Source organism: Brachypodium distachyon, chromosome 1 (assembly GCF_000005505.3).
Source record: "Brachypodium distachyon strain Bd21 chromosome 1, Brachypodium_distachyon_v3.0, whole genome shotgun sequence".
Lineage (NCBI taxonomy): Eukaryota > Viridiplantae > Streptophyta > Magnoliopsida > Poales > Poaceae > Brachypodium > Brachypodium distachyon.
This window is the reverse complement of record NC_016131.3, coordinates 40,441,482-40,461,883: the sequence shown is the minus strand read 5'-3', so window position 1 is coordinate 40,461,883 and position 20,402 is coordinate 40,441,482. Positions and strand designations below refer to the sequence as shown.

The 20,402-nt window shown below is 49.3% G+C and overlaps 2 protein-coding genes and 1 pseudogene across 2 annotated transcripts; 2 read left to right on the top strand and 1 right to left on the bottom strand.

The window, feature by feature from the left end:
• Window positions 1-4,743: 4,743 nt before the first annotated feature.
• On the top strand, window positions 4,744-5,370 carry LOC104582198 (glycine-rich protein 1). The gene has a single exon (XM_010231558.1). It carries the CDS (start codon window positions 4,744-4,746, stop codon window positions 5,368-5,370), a length of 627 nt encoding a protein of 208 aa, XP_010229860.1.
• Window positions 5,371-5,381: 11 nt separating this feature from the next.
• LOC104582197 lies at window positions 5,382-11,750 on the top strand (annotated as a pseudogene).
• Window positions 11,751-12,299: 549 nt separating this feature from the next.
• LOC100843419 (protein IN2-1 homolog B) lies at window positions 12,300-16,256 on the bottom strand. The gene is given in 6 exon segments (XM_024457957.1): window positions 12,300-12,326; window positions 12,429-12,505; window positions 12,615-12,720; window positions 12,823-12,920; window positions 12,979-13,111; window positions 16,167-16,256. Coding segments are annotated over 6 exon segments (531 nt in total).
• Between the last annotated feature and the right edge of the window lie 4,146 nt (window positions 16,257-20,402).

Sequence of the window (20,402 nt, the reverse complement as noted above, 5' to 3'; positions counted from 1 at the left end):
GTTGCATGTTGTGCTCGAACAGAAAAACACGATCGGATCGATGGCCAATCAATTGGGTGACGTGCCGAGCGTGGTAGTACTTTGTTTTCCGAGGAAAGGCAGGCATTTCCATTAACTCAGCAGGCATCACCAGCACAACACGGATTGCATCACTCGGGAATGAATCAAGCCATAGAGCATGTTCGGCATGATCACCCCTCGAGCCAAACGCCGCCAGCACATGCGCTTGTGGACTTCTATTTGTTTCTGACCTGGATTTCTACCTTTTGTTCCTGTAGTCGACTTTTCTTTTTGTTTCTCCAGTTCCTGCTAGTGTTTTTGCAATTGATTTATAGCTATCATATAAATGCCCTTAATAAAAACAGTTTGATGATAACAGGAAATTAACCTCTCTGCACTTGTCAACTCTCCTTCTCCTACTTGCTGTCTAGGTGGTTATATCCATGACTGGCATAAATATACGGTGTTAACCTAGCGTTGTGGTTGAAGTTGTTCCCCTCCCGTCACGTGAAGCAAAAGAGGATCAAATGACTTTTTCAAGAACCTTCTTGATTTAAAGCTTACTGGGAAGATAATTACAGGATTATCGTATATCTAATGGGTTTAGCTGAAATTCAGAGAAATCCTGATAAAATTACGATCAGAATCAAGGCTAGGAAAATATGCGTCACACATGAGATGTAGTGAATAAAATTATTGGCATGCCGCGTGGCTATCTTTTCTATGTAGGCCACTACTCCATGGGTTAGGGTTTCACAGAGCTACCACCTCAGGGGTTCGCATCAGTTTGTCACTAATCTAGGGGCAATAACTATCAGTTTGCCCAAATCTCGCGGATTAGTGCATTTGACAGCAAAACTGACAAGTTGGGCCCGCGTGTAAGGTCTTTGCCATTTAGAAAAAAACACTGACTTTTTCCTTTTTCTTCTTGACCCGTCTTCCTTAAGGGAGCAGCAGCACCCAGACACGGGAGCCACAGGAGGCCACACGGGCAGGCGGCGTCGGCCGGCGGCTTCTTCTCCAGGCGCGGGCGCAAGAAGGCCGCGCGGCCACGGGGCAAGAGCACGGGGAGGCGGCGCGGCAGGCGGGGAGGCGGGCATGGCCGCACGGGGAGGCGGGCGCGGGCACGGGCGCAGGGAGGCGGCGCGGCGGCGCGAGCAGGCGAGCGCGGGCAGGGGGCAGGGAGAGTGCAGTCAAGCCTCCTCGAGACCACGCGCAAAGTCACCTGCGTCCGAAGCGGCGCTCTGCGCCATGGGCCTCGTCAGCACCGGCGAGGTGGCCGGAGAAGGGGAAGAAAGGGGAAAAGGAAATTAATGAAAATAATAGGGGGCTAAATGGATAAATTGGATGCCACGTTGGATCTTACAAGTAGTCCCAAGTTGTCAGTTCTGCTGTCAAATGCACTAATCCGCAAGATTTAGACAAACTGATAGTTATTGTCCCTAAAGTAGTGGCAAACTGATGCAAACTCCTGAGGTGGCAGCTCCGTGAAACTCTAGCCCCTATAGTAGTGATTTTGTGAAATTTACTCATCTTAAGAAGTTCCCATCGCTGAGTAAAAAGGAAAGCGACAAAGCATTCGACTCCACATACGAAGTTTTGAAGTCTGTTGTTGTTAAAGAAGCTCAGAGGAAAGATGAGGAATAGCAGACGAGCGCTAATGCTTGAAAAAAGATGAAGCTCAGAACAAAAGTGTGTGGGGGAGGGGGGGGGTGTCTGATGAAGAGGTCGATGTGGCGTTAAAAAGAAAAAAAAATCACCTATAACAATCTCAAAGTTTCTTTCGTTGAAAATTTAAAGACGTTGAGATGAAAGTCATATTCTTCTTGTTATTGGTGTTGGAAAATTGTTCATGTGATCAACCCTCATTTATTCGTTCATGGCATTGATAGTAGCAATACAAAATCCTAAAAAGTTCTAGGATGTAGGTCAACTTGTCTTGGATGCTTTGATGACTTACTAACGGGAAGTCAAGGAAAAACACGAAATAGATCATTGGTTGTGGAATTGTTCTAACGGTAAGTACATTCATAACTCTATTTATATTGCGTAGGAAAACATGTGTCTGGCTATAGAATCATGCAATTTCTGGTTAGAAAAATGCGTCTAACCGTAGAATTCTGCATCATAGATTCTTTCTATGTAGGCCACTCCATACCTGCTGACACAATGTTAATCCCAAATGATGCCTTCACCACTTCTAGAATTAACCAGCATGAAACAATAATTAAATAAACTGCTAAATGCTGCGGAACGCTCCTGAAGCAAAGTGTTTGATGTTCTCCTTTGTAAGAGCTCAAAGCAAACATGGTATAGCAGGGTGGCAATGGTACCTGAGCATGGCAAGCCCGAGGTAAGTATCCCTTCCCCCTTTCTGATTGGCAGCATTTATTGGGTTTTTTAACACTTCTGTTTCGTACTTGTAAATTTTAAAAGTGGCGTAGGGATCCTTTGGGACTTCCAGTGTGTCACCAGGCATGAGGTGGACCACATACAAATTCTATGAAACAGAATTGTACAATTAAACGCATAGTTTTCTGACCAGAAATAGCATAATTCTAAAGTTGGGCACACGGTTTCCTACCCAATATAAGAAGAGCTATGAAGGTACTTACTATAAAAACACTTCCAGGGCCAGCGATATGATTTGTGTTTTCTTTGACTTCCAGTTACTAATACCAATCATCAGAGCATCAAAGACAAATTGACCTAAGTCAACATCCCCCATAGTTTTACGATTCCGTGCTGCTTCCATCATCGTCATGAATGAACAAATGTGGGTTGATGATAGCAACAATCTTTCCAATGCCAACAACAAAAAAATCAAATTCATCTCAACGTCTATAAATTCTGAATGAAAAAAACTTTAGTATTGTTTGGGGTGGACAATTTTGCTTTTTTACGCCACATCGTCCTCGTCACGAGAAGCATCAACTCTGGTTTGTTGTCCATCAGCATTGTCCTGCGCTTCATCTTTGTTAGAAGCATTAACGCCGGTCTACTGATCCACATCTTTCTTCTGAGATTCTTTATCAATAGCGGACTTCAAAACTTCATACCTGAGCCAAACGCTTTGTGCCTTTCCTCTTTACTCGGCGATATGAGCTTCTGAAAATAACCATGCAACATGCCAATAATTTTATGCACTACTTATCGTGTGATGCATAGTTTCTCAGCTTTGATTTTGAGCATAGTTTGATCAAGATTTCTCTAAATTTCAGATAAACCCATTAGAGATCCAATAACTTCTCTACTTTGCTTCCCGGTAAGATTCAAATCAAGGTTCTTAAGGGAGTTCTTCAATCCTCTTCTTTGCTTCAGGTGAGAGGAGGGAACTACTTTAGCCACAACACTAGGTTGACACCGCATATTCACACCGGTCATGAGTGTAACCACCTAGCCAGCATGTATGAGAGGGAGACATGACAAGGGATGGTTGATAACCGCGAGATGGTTGCATGAAAAGAGAGTATGGACAATTGAGTATCCCAAACATTAAGAGATTAGAACATTTCGTTATTAGCCAGTTGAACCCATAGATATAAACTGGATAAGCATACGATATGAAAAAAGATTATATAATTTAAATACATAGAAATTATCATCTTGCTAATTGGATGATGATTATATAAAATGTGTAGGGAGATTAATGCCTTCCCCTTTTGAAAGGGATAACTGATAGATTGATGGAACAGTGGAGGGATTTGAAATACATAATTAAAAGTGTCAGTTATAACAATAAGCCGGATCATAAGATGCGATGAGCATCTCACCACAAAGAGACGGCCAAGGTGGTCAGCAAGCAAGAGCACACGAGACAGAACGGAGGAAGAGTCTAACTTTGCAGCAGCCCTAACGATTGGCAGACCAGGGAGCACGAGAGCACCGGGGGATCAAGGAGCACGAGAGCACCAACGGATTGGGGGAGGGGCAACGAAGGTGAGGCGGCGAGACGAGCGGAGGTAATGTTACTACTAAAGCACAGGCGGTAGGGGGATACTTCTGAATGCTCAGGGGGAAGCATAGAGAGGTAATTTCTCTCCCTATGGCCAGAATGCTTTGAATTCTCCCCTCTTCGGCCCATTCCAAGAAATCAGGGTCAACCAATACACTCGCTGTATCAAAACAATCAAATCAGCATATATGCAGCATCTTATTACTTATACTGAGATATTCACAAAAACATTTAAGAGTATAAACTACATGAAAAAAGATGTTCACTCATTCATGAAAAATATTCATGTATTATAGAAAATTTATTCATATATATTTTATATAATTGTTTATGCGAGGCAACATTAAAAAATAGTCAATACAACAAAGGATAATTTTCATCTATTAAAAAATAGTCAATAAAACAAAAGATAATATTCACCTATTAAAAAATTGTCATAAACATGTTCATCATGTTGGGAAAGTAATATTCATCTATTATTAACAGGACAAAAGCAAAAAATAGGTGCATTTTGTATTTTCCAAAACCTCGTCATATATTTGATCCCATCGAGATATCTTTGCAAGGCAGATAATTTTCTCTTCAAGATTGGCACATCTCTTTGTGGGAGATGGTGGAATTTTCTCATCTTCTGTTTTGCTCTTAAGTCACTAAAATGAGAAATCCATATAATTTTCTCTTCAAAATTGTCACATCTCTTCATAATTGACCAATTTGCTTCAATGGCATCATCATTCACTCCATAGGCGTCTAGGCGGCTAGGGCTGCACTTTCCTATCGATCGATCGATGGATCCGGCGTCTGGTGGTGTTGGTGGCGGCCAGGAGATCAGTGGCGGCGGGGGCCTGCCGGCAAGTGCCGCGGCAGGGCAGTTGTTCCCCGCGGCAGGACAGGCGGCTGCCGCGGCAGGGCAGGGGATGCTGGCGGCAGGAGGTGCGGCAGGTGGTGCGGCCGGATTCGCTGCTGCGGCAGGAGGCGCGGCAGGAGGTGCGGCAGGATTTGCTGCTGCGGCAGGGCAGTCCGCTGCCGCGGCAGGTCAGGGGATGCTGGCGGCAGGAGGTGCGATGGAGGCCGTGCTCAGGGAGGGTTCGATGGAGGCAATGCTGCTGCACAGGGAGGTTTTGGTGGAGGTTATCATGGGGGCAATGGTGGGGGCTTCCGTGGAGGCAATGGTGGTGGCTATGGGAATAATTTCGGTGGTTTTCGTTCTGGTTATGGTGGAGGCTATGGTAATGATTTTGGCGGTGGGTATGGTGGCGGTGGATATGGGTATGGTAATGGCTATCGTGGAGGTCGGAATTTTCGCTTTGGGCAGTCTCGTGGCCGATTTTCCTACCAAGGACGTGGGGGTGGTCGACGTTGGGGTCGTGGTTTTCAGCAGGGTGCCGGAGGGCAGCAAGGTGGTGGTGAGATGATGGGGGCGGAGATGGGTTCCTCGGTGATTGCTTCTGGGCAAGGAGGGACTGCGGCAGGGATCGCTACCGCGGCAGGGCAGGTTTCTGCCGCGGCAGGAAAGGGGGCGGCTGGTGTTGTTGTGGCCGGCGTGGCTGGGCAGGTTTCTGCAGTGGCAGGGCAGGCGGTTACCGCGGCAGGGCAGGCGACTGCCGCGGCAGGGCAGACGGCTGCCGCGGCAGGGCAGACGGCTGCCGCGGCAGGGCAGACGGCTGCCGCGGCAGGGCAGACGGCTGCGCGCAGGGCTGAAGGTTGCCGCGGCAGCACAGGGGGCTCCGGCTGGCTTGATGGTTGCTGTGGCAGGGAGACGTACTGCTGTTGCCGCGTCTGGACAGGCTGTTGTGGGGGCTGGTGTTTCTCAGGGTTCTGCCGTGGGTGCTGTGGCGGCAGGACGGCTTTCTGCCGCGGCAGGATAGGGGGTGAGTGCTGGGAGTAACGATGTTGCAGTTGCTAATCCTTTGGCTAAGGTTCGGTGTTTTCGGTGTGAGCAGAAGGGACACTACTCGTCGATGTGCACTGCTGTCCTTTGTGATTTTTGTGAGAAGGTGGATCATGTCTCAGCTGAGTGCGAGCTTCCTCGTTTGACTAAACTTGCCGTGTGGTCCTGTGGTACTCTGGCGGATGATTTGTTTTACTTTGAACTTCCTGAGGAGGCGGTGGTGGTTCCTAAGGCTGATAGTAATAGAAAGGGGCTGATTCAGGTTGAGGGTGGTTCGATGTCACAGGAACGGGTTGTGGCGGAGATGCAAAGGCTCATTCCGGTATCTAACTTTCAGTGGGAGGTCACGGCTCAGGGGATCTCTGATTTTGTGGTTTTGTTTCCTACACGTGGTGAGTTGCAGAGGCTTGTCAGGGTTGGTGTGATCCAGGTTCCAAATTCAGAGTTGAGGTTCAGGGTGGATGAATGGACTTCATCTTCGACTGCCTCTTTTGAGTTTCAGGATACGTGGGTTCATGTTGGTAATGTTCCACGTGATCTTTTTAATTACAGGGCCATTTGGGGGCTAGGTACTTTGTTGGGTACTACAATTGATGTGGATATGCCTTTCTCTCGTCGCCATGGTGTGGCACGGGTTCGTGTCAGTGTTACTAATATTTCTGCTATTCCGCCGGGTACGGATCTTCGTCATGAGGGTCGTGGCTATAGACTCTCCTTTCTGGTGGAACCTTCAGAGGATGAGGCTATGAATGATGATGATGATGGTGATGATGGTAACAGGGATAGGCGTGATCCGGATAATAATGATGATATGGATGATGAGGTGTTAGATGATATGAAAGATCTTGATAATAAAAAGCGGGATGAGGAGAGGAGATCTGGTAAGCGTTCCAACCCATCTCAGGAGTTGCCGGTTGGGAATTTGGGAGGTTCGTCGTCTGCTCCACCGGTTATGCGTGGTTTGATTTTTCGGACGGGTTGTGCTACTGGTGTGGGCTTTCTTTCTCCGTTCAAGATGTTCCCGGAGCCCATTGTGTCGGAGGTGCTGGTGCCATCTTCTTCGGAGTTGGAGGTGCAGGTGGCACCTCCGTCCTCGGGGCTTGGGATGACTGAGGTAGTGCAGGAGGCACCACCTTCGGCCGTTCTGTCCTGCTGCTCACCGGCAGCTAAGGTGGTGCAGGAGGCACCACCGGTGGCTGCTTCGGCGTCAGCAGTCGTGGTGGTGCAGGAGGCACCGCCGGCTGCGGCTGTGCCGGCTGTCGTGCTGGCTTCTTTGCCGGCTGCCGCGGTACTGCAGGAGGCACTGCCGGCAGCGGCAACCTCGCCGGCAGCGTTGGTGGTGCAGGAGGCACCACCGGACGCTGTTTCTTTGCCGGTTGTCGGGGTGGTGCAGGAGGCATCACCCGCTGTGGCTCTCTGTCCGCTGGCGGAGCAGGTCGTGCACGAGGCGCCACCGCCCGCTGCTGCGTGCCCGTTGGCGGCGGCGGAGGTGCAGGCGGCGCCTCTACTTTCTGCCTCCGATTTTGGTGTTGTTGATGTGCAGGTGCGGGTGGCCGAGGGAGAGGTCGTGAGTCCGCGAGCCGAGTCGCCGGTTCGTCGGTCGCCGTCTCCGTCGTCCGTGCTGCCGCAGTCTGTGTCGCCTCCCTCACCGTCGGAGTCGAGCTTGAAGCTGGACTCGCCGGTGGAGTTTCCTCCATTACTGTCCTCGGTTGCAGGCCATTGTGATGGGGGGGGGGGGGGGGGGGGGCGATGACAAGGTGTTGGCTGCACCTCAGGGGGGTGCGGCTCCCGCTGTTGGAGCGCGAGGGAGCCGTCGCAAGTACCCGCCGCCTTCGCGTTTCAGCGCGCATCTAGCGGCCCAAGCTGATTCCGATGAGGCGATGATCAACAAGGCAATGCGACTTGCTAAAATCCGGAATCTTGAAGCTGAAACAGGTATGAATGTGGAGCTTGAAAATTCTATTCTTTCTATTTCTGATGATGATATTGCTTCAGACATGTCTAGTTTAGGGGTTTCTTTAGGTACGGGTGCTAAAGAAATTTCTAGGACTATTCATTTGATTAAAAATAATGAAATTGACCGGTTAGCGGCTAATTTACATGTTCTGTGTGCCAAGAAAATTGAGAGGTTTCCAGATACTTCTAATTGTCTTTTGTTAGATTCGGCATAACAATTATGTCGTGACTTGTCTGATGAGGAGGAGGAAGAGGTCCTGTGTGAGTCTCTTCCTTCTCGCTCTCGAGGGGTTGTTGTTGGAAAAAAGCAGACCAAGGTGGGGCGTCCACGTGGTCGTGCTTTAAAAATTAAAAAAACAAGTTGTTACCTCATGAAAGGAATGTTCTGGAATAGCAGAGGTCTTCGTGACTTGGCTAAGCACGGTTTTTTGGCGGGTGTTGTTTGAGAGCATAATCTTGATTTTATTGTCCTCATGGAAATGGGACGATCATACTTCTCAACTGGCTTTCTTAATCATATCGTGGGTGGATTAGATTTAATTTGGCACTGTCTCCCACCGAAGGGTCGTTCAGGAAGTATGTTGTTGGGGTTAAATGCGAATTTACTGGAGGTGCTGTCTGTCGATGCGGGCGACTTCTGTGTTAAGTTTAGCCTCAAATTGAAGTCTGACGGTTTTAGATGGGTGTTGGTGGCGGTTTATGGGGCTGCTCAACCTCAGTTTAAATCTGTTTTTTTGACTAAGTTGGTACAGTTCTGCTCGTCTGAGACTCTTCCTTTGGTGGACGGTGATTTTAATATTATCCGTAGACAGGAAGAGAAGAGTTCCGATGCCTTTCAGGAACGTTGGCTCTTTCTTTTCAATGCGATCATTGAGAGTTTGGACCTCCGTAAGATTGAACTTTCGGGTAGGCAGTTTACTTGGGCTAATAATCTTCCCATCCCGACTTACGAAAAATTGGATCGGGTTTTAATGAGTACGGAATGGGAGGCTAAATTTCCGCTTGTCTCGGTGCATGCTTTGTAGCGGTCTCTTTCTGATCATTGTCCCTTGTTGTTAGATTCTGGGGATGCTGCTCATCTTGGTAATCAGGCTTGTTTTAGTTTCGAATTATCTTGGTTGCCGAAAGAAGGCTTTTTCGAGACTATTGCAGCTGAGTGGAGGAAGGTTTCTCGGGGTCTGTCCGCTATTGAATGTTGGCAAAATCATATTAGACATATTAGACAATTTTTAAGGGGTTGGGCTAAAAATCTTAGCAGTGTTTTTAAGCTTGAGAGGGATCGCCTTTTGCGATTGGTAGAGGAATTAGATGTGCGGGCTGAGCTTGGTCCCTTGTCCTGTGATGATTGGGCGGCTAAGCGCCTTGCTGATGATCAGTTAGCGGCTTTGTATCGTGATGATGAGTCTAAATGGTCACAGAGGGCGAAAGTTAATAGTGTCCGTAATGGTGATAATAATACGCGTTACTCTCATTTGGTTGCTAATGGGAAGCATCGTAAGAAGCAAATTTTTCAGCTTGAGCAGTCGGAAGGTACGATTGTTGGTGATGAACAGCTGAGACTGTATATCACCAATTATTACAAGCAATTGTTTGGTCCATCAGAGGCTAGTACAGTTTCTATGGATGAATCAATGTTGGTTGACCTTGAGCGTGTTAGTCCGAAGGAGAATACCATTCTTACCGCACCATTTTCGGAGGAGGAAGTGCGTGAGGCGATCTTTCAGATGAATCCCAATAAGGCTCCGGGTCCTGATGGTCTCCCGGCTGAGTTTTATCAAATGTTTTGGGCGGTGATTAAGGATGATTTGATGGCTCTTTTTGCTGACTTTCATACTGGATCTCTCCCAATTTTTCGTTTAAATTTTGGGATAATCACTTTGTTGCCAAAGAAAGAGGATGCTTCTCAGATTCAACAATATAGGCCTATATGTCTGTTGAATGTTTGCTATAAAATTTTCACGAAAGTTTGTACTAACCGAATTAATGTTGTGGCCAGTTCGGTTATTAAACCTACGCGGTCTGCCTTCATGTCTGAGCGGCACATTTTGGAGGGTGTAGTCGTGTTACATGAAACGGTTCATGAGTTGCATACCAGAAAATTAGATGGGCTGATTTTAAAAATTTATTTTGAAAAGGCTTACGATAAGGTTAGATGGTCCTTTCTTCAACAGGCTCTTAGGATGAAAGGTTTTGATGAGAAGTGGTGTGCTTGGATTGAAGATTTTGTGAAGGAAGGGAGTGTTGGTGTCAGAGTGAATGACAAGATTGGGCATTATTTTCAGACTGTGAAAGGCAGCAGGGGGATCTGTTGTCTCCAGTGCTTTTTAACATTGTGGCAGATATGTTGGCAGTGCTGGTAGAGAGGGCTAAGGGTATTGGTCGTTTAAATGGGGTTTTCCCGCATATTGTAGATGGAGGTGTGTCGATACTCCAGTACGCTGATGATACTGTGATCTTTCTTGAGCATGATCTCCAACAAGCTAAATTTTTAAAGTTGCTCTTATGCGTTTTTGAGCAGCTGTCGGGGCTTAAGATTAATTTTCATAAAAGCGAATTATTTTGTTTTGGCCAAGCGAAGGAGTGTGAAGACCAGTATACTCAATTATTTGGGTGCGGGGTGGGTTCGTTTCCTTTTCGTTATCTAGGAATTCCGATCCATTACCGTAAGTTGATGAATAAAGAATGGAAAGGTGTCGAGGATCGTTTTGAGAAGAAGCTAAGTTGTTGGAAAAGAAGGCTTTTGTCTAGTGGTGGCCATCTTACGCTTATTAATTCGGTCTTAACTAGTTTTCCTATGTTCATGATGTCCTTCTTTGAAATTCCAAAAGGGGTCTTTAAAAGATTGGATTTCTATAGTTCGAGATTCTTTTGGTAATGCGATGAACAAAAAAGAAAATACAGATTGGCTAAGTGGGATATCCTATGCCGGCCTTGTGATCAAGGAGGTTTGGGGATTGAGAATTTCGAGATTAAAAATATTTGTTTGTTGAGTAAGTGGCTATATAAGATTCTTTCGGGTGAGGGGTTGTGGGTGGAGTTATTGCGGAATAAATATCTCTACGCAAGCTCTTTGTCCCAAGTTCGAATGAGGGCTTATGATTAACCTTTTTGGAAGGGATTGCTGCGGATTTGTCAGTTTTTTTTTCCTCATATTTCTTTTTTGTTAATTGTGGAGCCGATGTTTGTTTTTGAGAAGATACATGGTTTGGTGACTCTCCTCTTAGACGTCAGTTTCCATCTCTTTATAGGATTGCTTTTAACCATAAGGCTTCGGTTGCTGAAGTGTTGGGGGCGGATCCTCCTAATATTGCATTTCGTAGAGCAATTGTTGGGGATCGTCTGGTGGATTGGTTGGAGTTGTGTCATAATCTCGAGTCTGTAAATCTTGTGCATCAAGCGGATTCCTTTACCTGGAGACTGAATTCTTCTGGGTCATATTTGGTGAAATCGCTGTACAACTCGCTTATTGATAATGATTGCCAATTTCGTCAAACGTTATTTGGAAACTTAAAGTTCCTCTTAAAATAAATTTTTTTGCTTGGTACTTATGTCGGGGCTGGTGCTTACTAAGGATAATTTGGCCAAAAGGAATTGGAGTGGTAGCAAGAAGTGTGTTTTCGGTGATCAAGATGAGACCATTCAACATCTTTTTTTCCAGTGTCCGATGGCGCGTTTGGTGTGGCGAACCGTCTTTGTGACATTTAATTTACCACTGCCATCTTGTGTTACTAATATGTTTGGGCGGTGGCTTAAGGGTGTTGAGAAAAAATTTGCCTCGCTCATCCTTGTAGGGATGTGTGCGATATGTTGATCTATATGGAATTGCAGAAATGATTTGGTTTTTCATAACAAGAGAGTGGCTAACTTCTTACAGGTCGTTCTTCAGGCATACCATTGGCTCCATATGTGGTCTCTACTGCTTCAGACAGAGGCTCAGAAATGTATTGATTCTGGGTGCACCGTTTGGAGACGGTCGCACGGGAGTTATTCAGCCGGTTTGGATGGCACACAGGTCTTAGGCTGGAAGGATTTTGATGTTTTCCTTTCACTCTATGTAATTTTCCTTTGGTAACCAGCTACTTGTTCTTTGGATGATTTTGGATGATGGATGATTTTAATAATATATGGCTGTGTGCATCGATCGATGCAGAGGCCGGGGCTTTCCTCCTTTTCGAAAAAAATCATTCACTCCATATTTGTGCAAAGTGTAAAATCTACACTAACTTTATAAGGTCATTAGTTACATCTTACCTACCATAAGGCAACAGTAGTATTGTCACGGTGTTCACAAAAATTACATAGTACTAGCCATTGTTTCTTGGAAAATCAACGGGTCATATAATTTGGGGAGTATCCTTAAATTCCTCCAAACATAACATTAAAATATGGCACAATCTCGTTTCGCATCATTCATAATTACCTAGATGTATTTCTGAACGTTCAATCTGCCCTTGGTGATATCACAGTTCTTGATACCAGAAAAGAAAATCTGAAACCTTACGACAAATGCCAGATATGCAGTACCTGTGCAGAAAGTAACATCACAGCAAGATAACATGTCAACCACAATTCTTTCTAGTCCTTTATCAAAGGAAATTAAAGGAATAACAGCCAGATGTGGCATACCGAACTGAACTGGCCAAGGAAGAAACGACCATCTGTAAACTTTCCCAGGGCAGCTTATGTTTTATCCAGCCCAGCAACTAATGAAAGTATAATGCATGAGAGATTGGAATTATAATATGAATAAAAATTGCGGCCTGTAGAACAAATTGTTAAACAAGTTACAGGTGTATAGCTATGCTCTTTTACCAGTTTCCTCTGACACATCTCCCTTGGAGAGTATGGATGAGTGTAATGCTTCGTTAAACTCATCTGTATACACGAGTAGCTCCTCAGCAGACTGCTGTGCAGAATCCTGCCAATTTATGAATGCAAAAGTAAATAACACCAAGAAATTGCTGTACCTTTGTACAAGCATCACGCTCATGATGGTTGAACATATTAAATATGTGCATACTTCAGTAAGCAAAGTTGGGCCTTCGAAATTGCTATCAATGTACTTGACCCAATCCAAGCTCTCGCCTTTCACCTGGTTGTCATGCTCCAGTGAAGGCACTAGCAGAAAAATAAAGGTAAGTGTGCATGGATATCAGAGAAATGATGAACTGCAAACAGAGCAAGATATTGTGCCCGTGAGGAAGAACTAAGATTAGCCAAACCTTGTTCTCTGGATAAACCTTCTCCTTGTACCTAGTTGGCCTGTCTGCCAGATCATTCAGGACTAGCTTAATCTTGTCCTGCAAACCCTGGGCAATAAATCATATAAATAGAAGATTCAACTTTGACCATTTATCAGTACAAGTCCAGTGAAAGCGTGGACTGCAAATCAAGCAACACACTAGAGATGCTACCTTGTAGTTCCTGGTAATCCAAGCACGCACGTCCAGGAGAAGAAAAAGGGAAAACAGTTTATCCCTAGATATGTGCGTAAGTGATAAACCACGAGATATATCTGCAGTGCAGATTTCATTTTCCTGTTAGGTTAAAATTGACCTGGTCGTGCCCTTGAATTGGAAGAATCAGGATGTCTTTGTTTCAGGGGTGAAAATAGGCTTTGACTGACGGCAGGGGAGATCACGTCTGCCTGAAGCTGAATGACTACCAGGACCCTCAAAGGATTTCCCGGTGTACATATTGCAAATCAGACACGCAGAAGCAGACAACTTTCTTGTTGTTTGGAGATTACCTTCAAAGGAAGCAAGTACAGGTGTTCTTGTGTTTACTCAACAAACGCGTTGCAGAACATAATCCAGAGAAGCTAATTTCAACAAACAATGCATATGCTCATCCAATGCAATCAGAGATGGTACAACAGTAACAGCAGCAAGAGTAACAGCAAAAAATAGAGGTGAGAGCCTTGTGTACCGATGCAAGGAGGTCCTGTTGTCCAGCGTGCAGCATGCAAAATCGAATCAAATCCTAGGCTCTCAACTCTCGCATAGCATAGGCCTTACTCATACTAGTTTTAACGGCTCAAGTACAAGGATGTTTTCTATCTGACCCAGCTGGGCCGTTTCTACAATACAAGGAGTATCAAACTTTATAAAATTTGTCAAGTTTCATCAAACAAAATATAATATCAAAATATATGTCACGGTGGAGGTGTTGATATTTTTTGCTATAAATTTGGTCAAACTTTACAAGTTTGAAAGTCAACAAAAATTACACGGCTTGTATTTTGGAATGGGAGGAGAACTGCTAGACCTGTTCTTAGATTCGCCTCTGGCCTCATCCCACATGAAAAAGAAATATAACATTGTCCATCAGTTGCTTGGCATGTTTGTTGCTTCTCTAAATGGGTCAGCATAATTTCAGATAACTTTACAAAATTATAAAGCTTAAAATTTGAACAAGGGGTGCAGCTTAGACTATTGTTTGCGAACCAGGCTCGACACTTGCCCATTTAACAACTGTTCTTAGGTTCAGTGGTATGTTAATGAATTGGTGGATTACAACAACCGGACTTTCTCAATTAGAGACTTAAGAACAGAAGAAAAGATGGGGAAATTCCACCATCTCCCAAATAAAGATGCGGCAATCTTGAATAGAAAAATTATCTACCTTGCAAAGATATCTCGGCGGGATCAAATATGTGACAATGTTCTGGAAAATACAAAATGCACCAATAGATGAACATTACAATCCTAACATGGTGAACATCTTTAGTAAGCTTACTTGTCGTAGCCCGGGGCTTAGACACCAGGGATGCGAGGCACCCCCTTTTTGGTTCGGCAATGGGCGTTGGGGATCACTCCGGCGATTGCCGGCGAGGCCAGTGACGAGCGTACAATGCACAAGCCTGTTTACCCAGGTTCGGGCCGCCCGGAGGTGTAAAACCCTGCGTCCTGCTTCTGATTTTGTATTACCAATGAGCAGGTGTTTACAGGTTGCCCCCCCCCCCCCCGGTTCTCTTCCCTTTTCTGCTAAGTGGCTACTTGCTACTTCTGGGCTGAAGACTCTCACTCAAACTCCACTGGAGTGTAACCTAGAAAGAACCGAACCCAACCCCCCGACCGATGGCGCTGGTCCTCCTGTTATACCCAAGGGGATACCACAGGTGCCTCGGTGCATGGGGGACAAGTGTCGAGCAAAGACCCTAGGCAGCTTGCCCTTGCTGCGCTGGCATGCATGCATGGTGCAAAGTGCTGTAGCTAGGGCGGTACGTGCCTTAGATTTACTGCGAGCCACTCACTGGGGCTGACTAGACAGGGAACCACCCTTCTGTCGGAGCATTTAATGCTTGCTTGTGCCATACTCCATGCCCTGACCAGCCCTGCACAAAAGGAGCCTGCCGGGCGGCCACGTGGTGCCAATACTCTGCTTGCATTGGGCGCCGGCCCTGTTGTAAGCGCCTGCGCCAGGGAACACCCTCCCCGGCAAGTGACCTGACGGGAACCTTCACGCTGCCATCCGGGGCAACCCCCGCAGCCGGCAAGTCCTGCCAGGCTGGTGGCTTCTCGGGCAGCTCGCACCGCGCTGCCCGGGGTGCCATCCTTGCGGGGAGCAAGCGAGGCGACCCACGCGTTGCGCAATGGTGGTACCCCGGGTTCCACTGGTGCGACAGTAGCCCCTGGGCGTGGGCCGGCAACGCCTGTTCCCGGGCGAAGTCATCCTTGGTCGGTTGCCGGGCTATGCCCTTAACCGACGCGTGGGTCCCGAGTCGTTTCGGGTTCCCGTTCATGTGCTGCTCCTAGGGCTCTGCCGTTACAGGCAGAGTGGTGGGGCCGAGATTTCCGCCCTAACCTCCCCTTAACTGTGGGTGGTTAAGGCCATGTCCCGCACTCCCCTTCTTTAAGCGTAGTTATCCCCAGCGCACCCGTAGCGTGCGGATGCGACCGTTGCTCAACGCTGGGGTGCTATAAAAACCCACCGCTGCGCTGAGGGGCAATCACTTAGCCCCCAGTCCTTCTTCCTCATCCCGATTCCTCCTTGCGTTCCTGAATCATGCTAATCGCCGCCCACATTCCTCATGGCGCCTACGTCCCCCAAGAGAGGGAAGGGTTCCAAAAGCTCTACGGTCGAGAAGGGCGAGAAAGCCCCCAAGAAGCCCTTGTCGGAGAAGGACCAGAAGAACCGGGAGATGAGGGCCACGCGGGCCTTCTTCAAGCCCGGCTACAACGGCGAGGGGGTCGACAAGATCCGGCACGTGTTGCCTCCTCGTTCAACGAGTACGGCGAGACGCTCACCTTCCCCGCCGGCGGCGACCACCAGGACAACGACTTCCGGGTGTTCGGCCGCTTCATCCTTGCTGGGTTCGTACCTCCGTACTCCCTCTTCGTCCAGGCTCTCATGGCGGCATACCAGCTGAAGGTTGCGCAGCTCCACCCCACTTCCCTCTTCCTTCTCGCCGTCTTCCAATTTCTCTGTGAGGGTTTGTCGGGGTGATGCCATCGGTGGCGTTGTTCCGTCATTACTTCTACCCGCGCGTCGAGCAGTCGGGAGCGATGTCGTCGGGGGTCTCGTTCCATGCCCGCGACAAGATGAAGTCAGAGTTCATCGTGCAGAGCGAGAAGAAGATCGAGAAGGAGTGGCGCGGGAGCTGGTGTTTGGTTCGCGTGGATGAGCCCGACGAGTTCATTAATGTGCCCACCGAGCTGCCGGCGAGTAACGGTAGCTGGCAGGACCGCTACAGCCGAGACGCGGAACTCCTTCCCATCATCCAGAAGATCAAGGCCCTGCGGCTAGCGCGGCTCACCGATCTGGATGTGGCGCGCACCTCCATCAGCCGGCGCATCGCGCCGCTGCAGCTGCGGTCCCGCCCTGCGTGGATGTACACAGGGCCCGGCGACACCACGCGCCCGCAAAGCGTGGGTGTGACGTCGGAGGTGATCCAGGAATGGGTGAAGGGAATCACCGGCGAGGACGTTCCATTCACGGAGCTGCCCCCAGGGGCTCCATCCCTTCACGACGGCGTCGCGGGCCTTCACGACATCATCAACAGCTACCCACCCTGCAACGAGTGGGGGCTGATGTCCGATCCCCTAGTCCCAGCCTCGAAGCCTCCGCCACCCACAGCCCGTGGGAAGCAAGTGGCCGAGGAAAGCGAGGGGGAATCGGATTCTAGCTGGCCCGGCGACGAGTCCTCCGGCGACGAGGCCGGCGGCATTGCCGGAGCCCGGACAGTGGTTCTACACTTGCTCCTGGAATTGACTCGTGGGGTGGATCTTCCTGTCCTCGTGTGTTGCGCTTTGTGTTGCCGGGGACTCGCACGCCTCCTGCCTCCTAGCCCCCGGGCACAGAACGGTTGATACCAAACTTGGGTGTGAGCACTTTTTCGTTCCCAAGACGCTGCTGTCGCGTGGTGCGCGTTGCGGGGGACCTAGCAACGCCACGACCCCGTGTCAGAGTGATCCGGCAACGGGATTTCTGTTTTTGAGGCTCCGCCAGCCCCTGATCACAACCAAGGATGGAAAAGAGACTTCTGTGCACCTAGAGCAAATGACAGAAGAAAGCACATGCAATAATCGAGTCAACTTGAAATTCAGAGGAAATCACTTATCTTTATTCGTAGAAACTAGCGGATTACAATCAAGGGTTGCCCGGCTACACTAGTTCGAGAGGCATGCTGCAGCAGCATCGCCCATAGGTCAGGCTTCGCCGCTTCACGGGTAGAACTTGCGCAAGTGCTCAAGATTCCAACTGTTTTGCACCGGCAAGCCTTCTTCGGTTTCCAGCCGGACAGCCCCCGGCCTGGTCACCTGCACTACCCGGAAGGGGCCCTCCCATTTCGGAGCCAACTTGTTCCCGGCCTTCGTTCCTTGTATCCAGCGCAGGACAAGGTCTCCGACCTCGAGCTCCCGGACACGGACCCGCCTGTCATGATAACGGCGGAGTCCCTGCTGATAGCGCACAGCTCGTACAGCAGCCCGGAATCGAAGTTCTTCGATGAAGTTAAGATCGTCAACCCTCTGCTCGTGTTGGCTATGCTTGCCGTACGCGCGTATCCGAGGGGATCCGTGCTTGAGCTCGAGGGGCAGCACCGCTTCTGCCCCGTAGACAAAGGCGAAAGAAGTTTCACCCGTTGCCCAGCTAGGTGTGGTCCTGATCGACCACAGCACGGGCTGGAGTTCTTCAACCCAGTGCTTCCCGTGGCCTTTGAGCTTATCAAAGGTTCTCGTCTTGAGTCCCCGCAGCACCTCCGCGTTGGCTCGCTCCGCCTGTCCGTTGCTCCTCGGGTGAGCAACAGAGGCGAAGTGGATCTTGGTGCCCATGTTCTCGCAGTAAGCTTGGAACACGACGCTTGTAAATTGTGTGCCATTATCGGTGATGATGCCGTTAGGCACACCAAACCGGCACACAATGCCCTTGAAGAACTTGATGGCCACCTGAGCGGTCACCTTCCGCACTGGTTCCACTTCCACTCACTTAGAGAACTTGTCGATGGCCACGAGTAAATACTCGTAGCCGCCAACCGCTCTCGAGAACTTGCCGACGATGTCCAGCCCCCAGACCGCGAACGGCCAGGAGGATGGAATGATTTGCAGGGCTTGTGCCGGCTAATTACTCTTCTTTGCATGGAACTGGCACGCCTCGCATGTCTTGACTAGTTGCTCGGCATCGGCTAATGCTGTAGGCCAGTAAAAGCCGTGCCGAAAAGCTTTGCCAGCTAAAGCCCGGGAGGCCACATGGTGCGAGCATGTGCCTCGGTGTATGTCTTCCAGAAGCGTGCGGCCTTCGTCTTGGGGCACGCAGAGGAGCTTTACTCCATTTGCACGCCTCCGGTAGAGATCCCCGTCTACCAGAGCGTACATCTTGGCTTGCCGGGCTACGCGCTCCGCGGCAACGTCGTCTTCAGGGAGGGCTCCCTTCTTGAGGTAGCGGGCGATGTCCACCCCCCAAGGCGGGGTTTCCCTACTCATGCATGCCGACACATCAGCGGCATGGACCTCCGCTGTTGCAGGGTTTCCTTCGGTTGCCGGCGAGCTTCCCGGGCAGCCGGCTTGGGAGTGACTGAAGACGCAATCTGCCTGTGCCAGAACACTCCCGCCGGGACTTTCCGGCGCTCCGTTGCCCACTTGGACAGTTCATCAGCCGCGAAGTTATCCTTGCGCTTGATGTGCTCGAATCGCAAACCCTTGAACTTGCGTTCCAGCTTGCGGACTTCATCCACGTACGCTGCCATCTGCGGGCAGTCGTAGCCCTTGTTAACCTGGTTGATCACGAGTTGGGAATCCCCGCGAGCAACCCCTCGTACTCAGCCGTGTTGTTGGTGGAGTTGGGGAAGTCGAATTGGATGGCGAATTTCAACTGGTCGCCCGTAGGTGACTCGATGACGACTCCGGCGCCAACCCCCTGCAGGCTGAACGCGCCGTCGAAGTACATGATCCGGTGGCCTTCGTCCAGCTTGCCGGCCAGGCTGGTCTCTAGCTCCTCTTCTTCTATGCTTGTCGAGGTCCATTCTGCAACGAAATCAGCCAGAGCGGCACTCTTGATACTCTTGGTGTTCGTGAAGTGTAGATCAAACTCCGACAACTCCATCCTCCACTCGGCCACTCTCCCGATGGCTTCACGGTTGGTGAGGGCCCGCTTGAGGCAGAATCCTGACACCACCGTTATGCGGTGCGCCTGAAAGTAATGGCGCAACTTGCATGATGCAAGCAGAATCCCCAGCAAGAGCTTCTGCACTTGCGGGTACCGTGCGCGGGCGTCGCACAGCACCGTGCTGACGAAGTACACAGGGTGCTGCACGAGTCGCTTGCGTGGCGTCGACGCCGCCGGCTCGATGGCGTTTCCCGGGTCCGAGGCGGTTGCCGAGGCTGACTCAGCCCCCGGCCCCGCAGGCTCAGCCCCCCGGAGATCTTCTTCTCTCTCAGCAACAAGCACCGAGCTGACCACTTGGTCAGTCGCCGCTAGGTAGAGCAGCAACGGCTCACCCGACTTGGGGGCGACGAGGATTGGCGGCGACTTCAGGTACCGCTTCAGGTCCTGGAACGCCGCCTCAGCCTCAGGGGTCCAATCAATCGGGCCCTTCTTCTTCATTACCCTGAAGAAAGGCAAGGCGCGTTCGCCCAGCCTTGAAATGAAGCGCTCCAGCGCGGCTACACAGCCGTTGAGGCGCTGAACGTCCTTCACCCTGCGGGGAGCCTCCATCTTCTCGATAGCTTCTATCTTCTTTGGGTTGGCCTGAATCCCCCTGTGTGAAACCAAGAAGCCTAGAAGCTGCCCCGAGTCTACACCAAAAATGCATTTCTCAGGGTTCAACTTAAGCTTGATCCTGCGGAGGTTATCAAACGTCTCCCGCAAGTCATCAATAAGCGAGTCCTCGCGCTTTGACTTGATGACGATATCATCCATGTAGGCCTCAACGTTTCGGCCTAACTGGGGTCCCAAACACTCGCGCAATGCACGCTGGAATGTTGAGCCCGCGTTCTTCAACCCGAAACGCATGCACGTGTAGCAGTAGCAGCCAACCGGGGTGATGAACGTCGTTTTCTCCTCGTCCTCGACTGCCATCTTGATTTAATGGTAGCCGGAAAAAGCATCCAAAATACACAAAAAATCGCAACCGACAGTGGAATCTATTATTTGATCAATACG

What these genes read in the sequence shown, in the direction of transcription:
- LOC104582198 (XM_010231558.1), top strand. Translation starts at nt 4,744, where the DNA reads ATGGATCCGGCGTCTGGTGGTGTTGGTGGCGGCCAGGAGATCAGTGGC.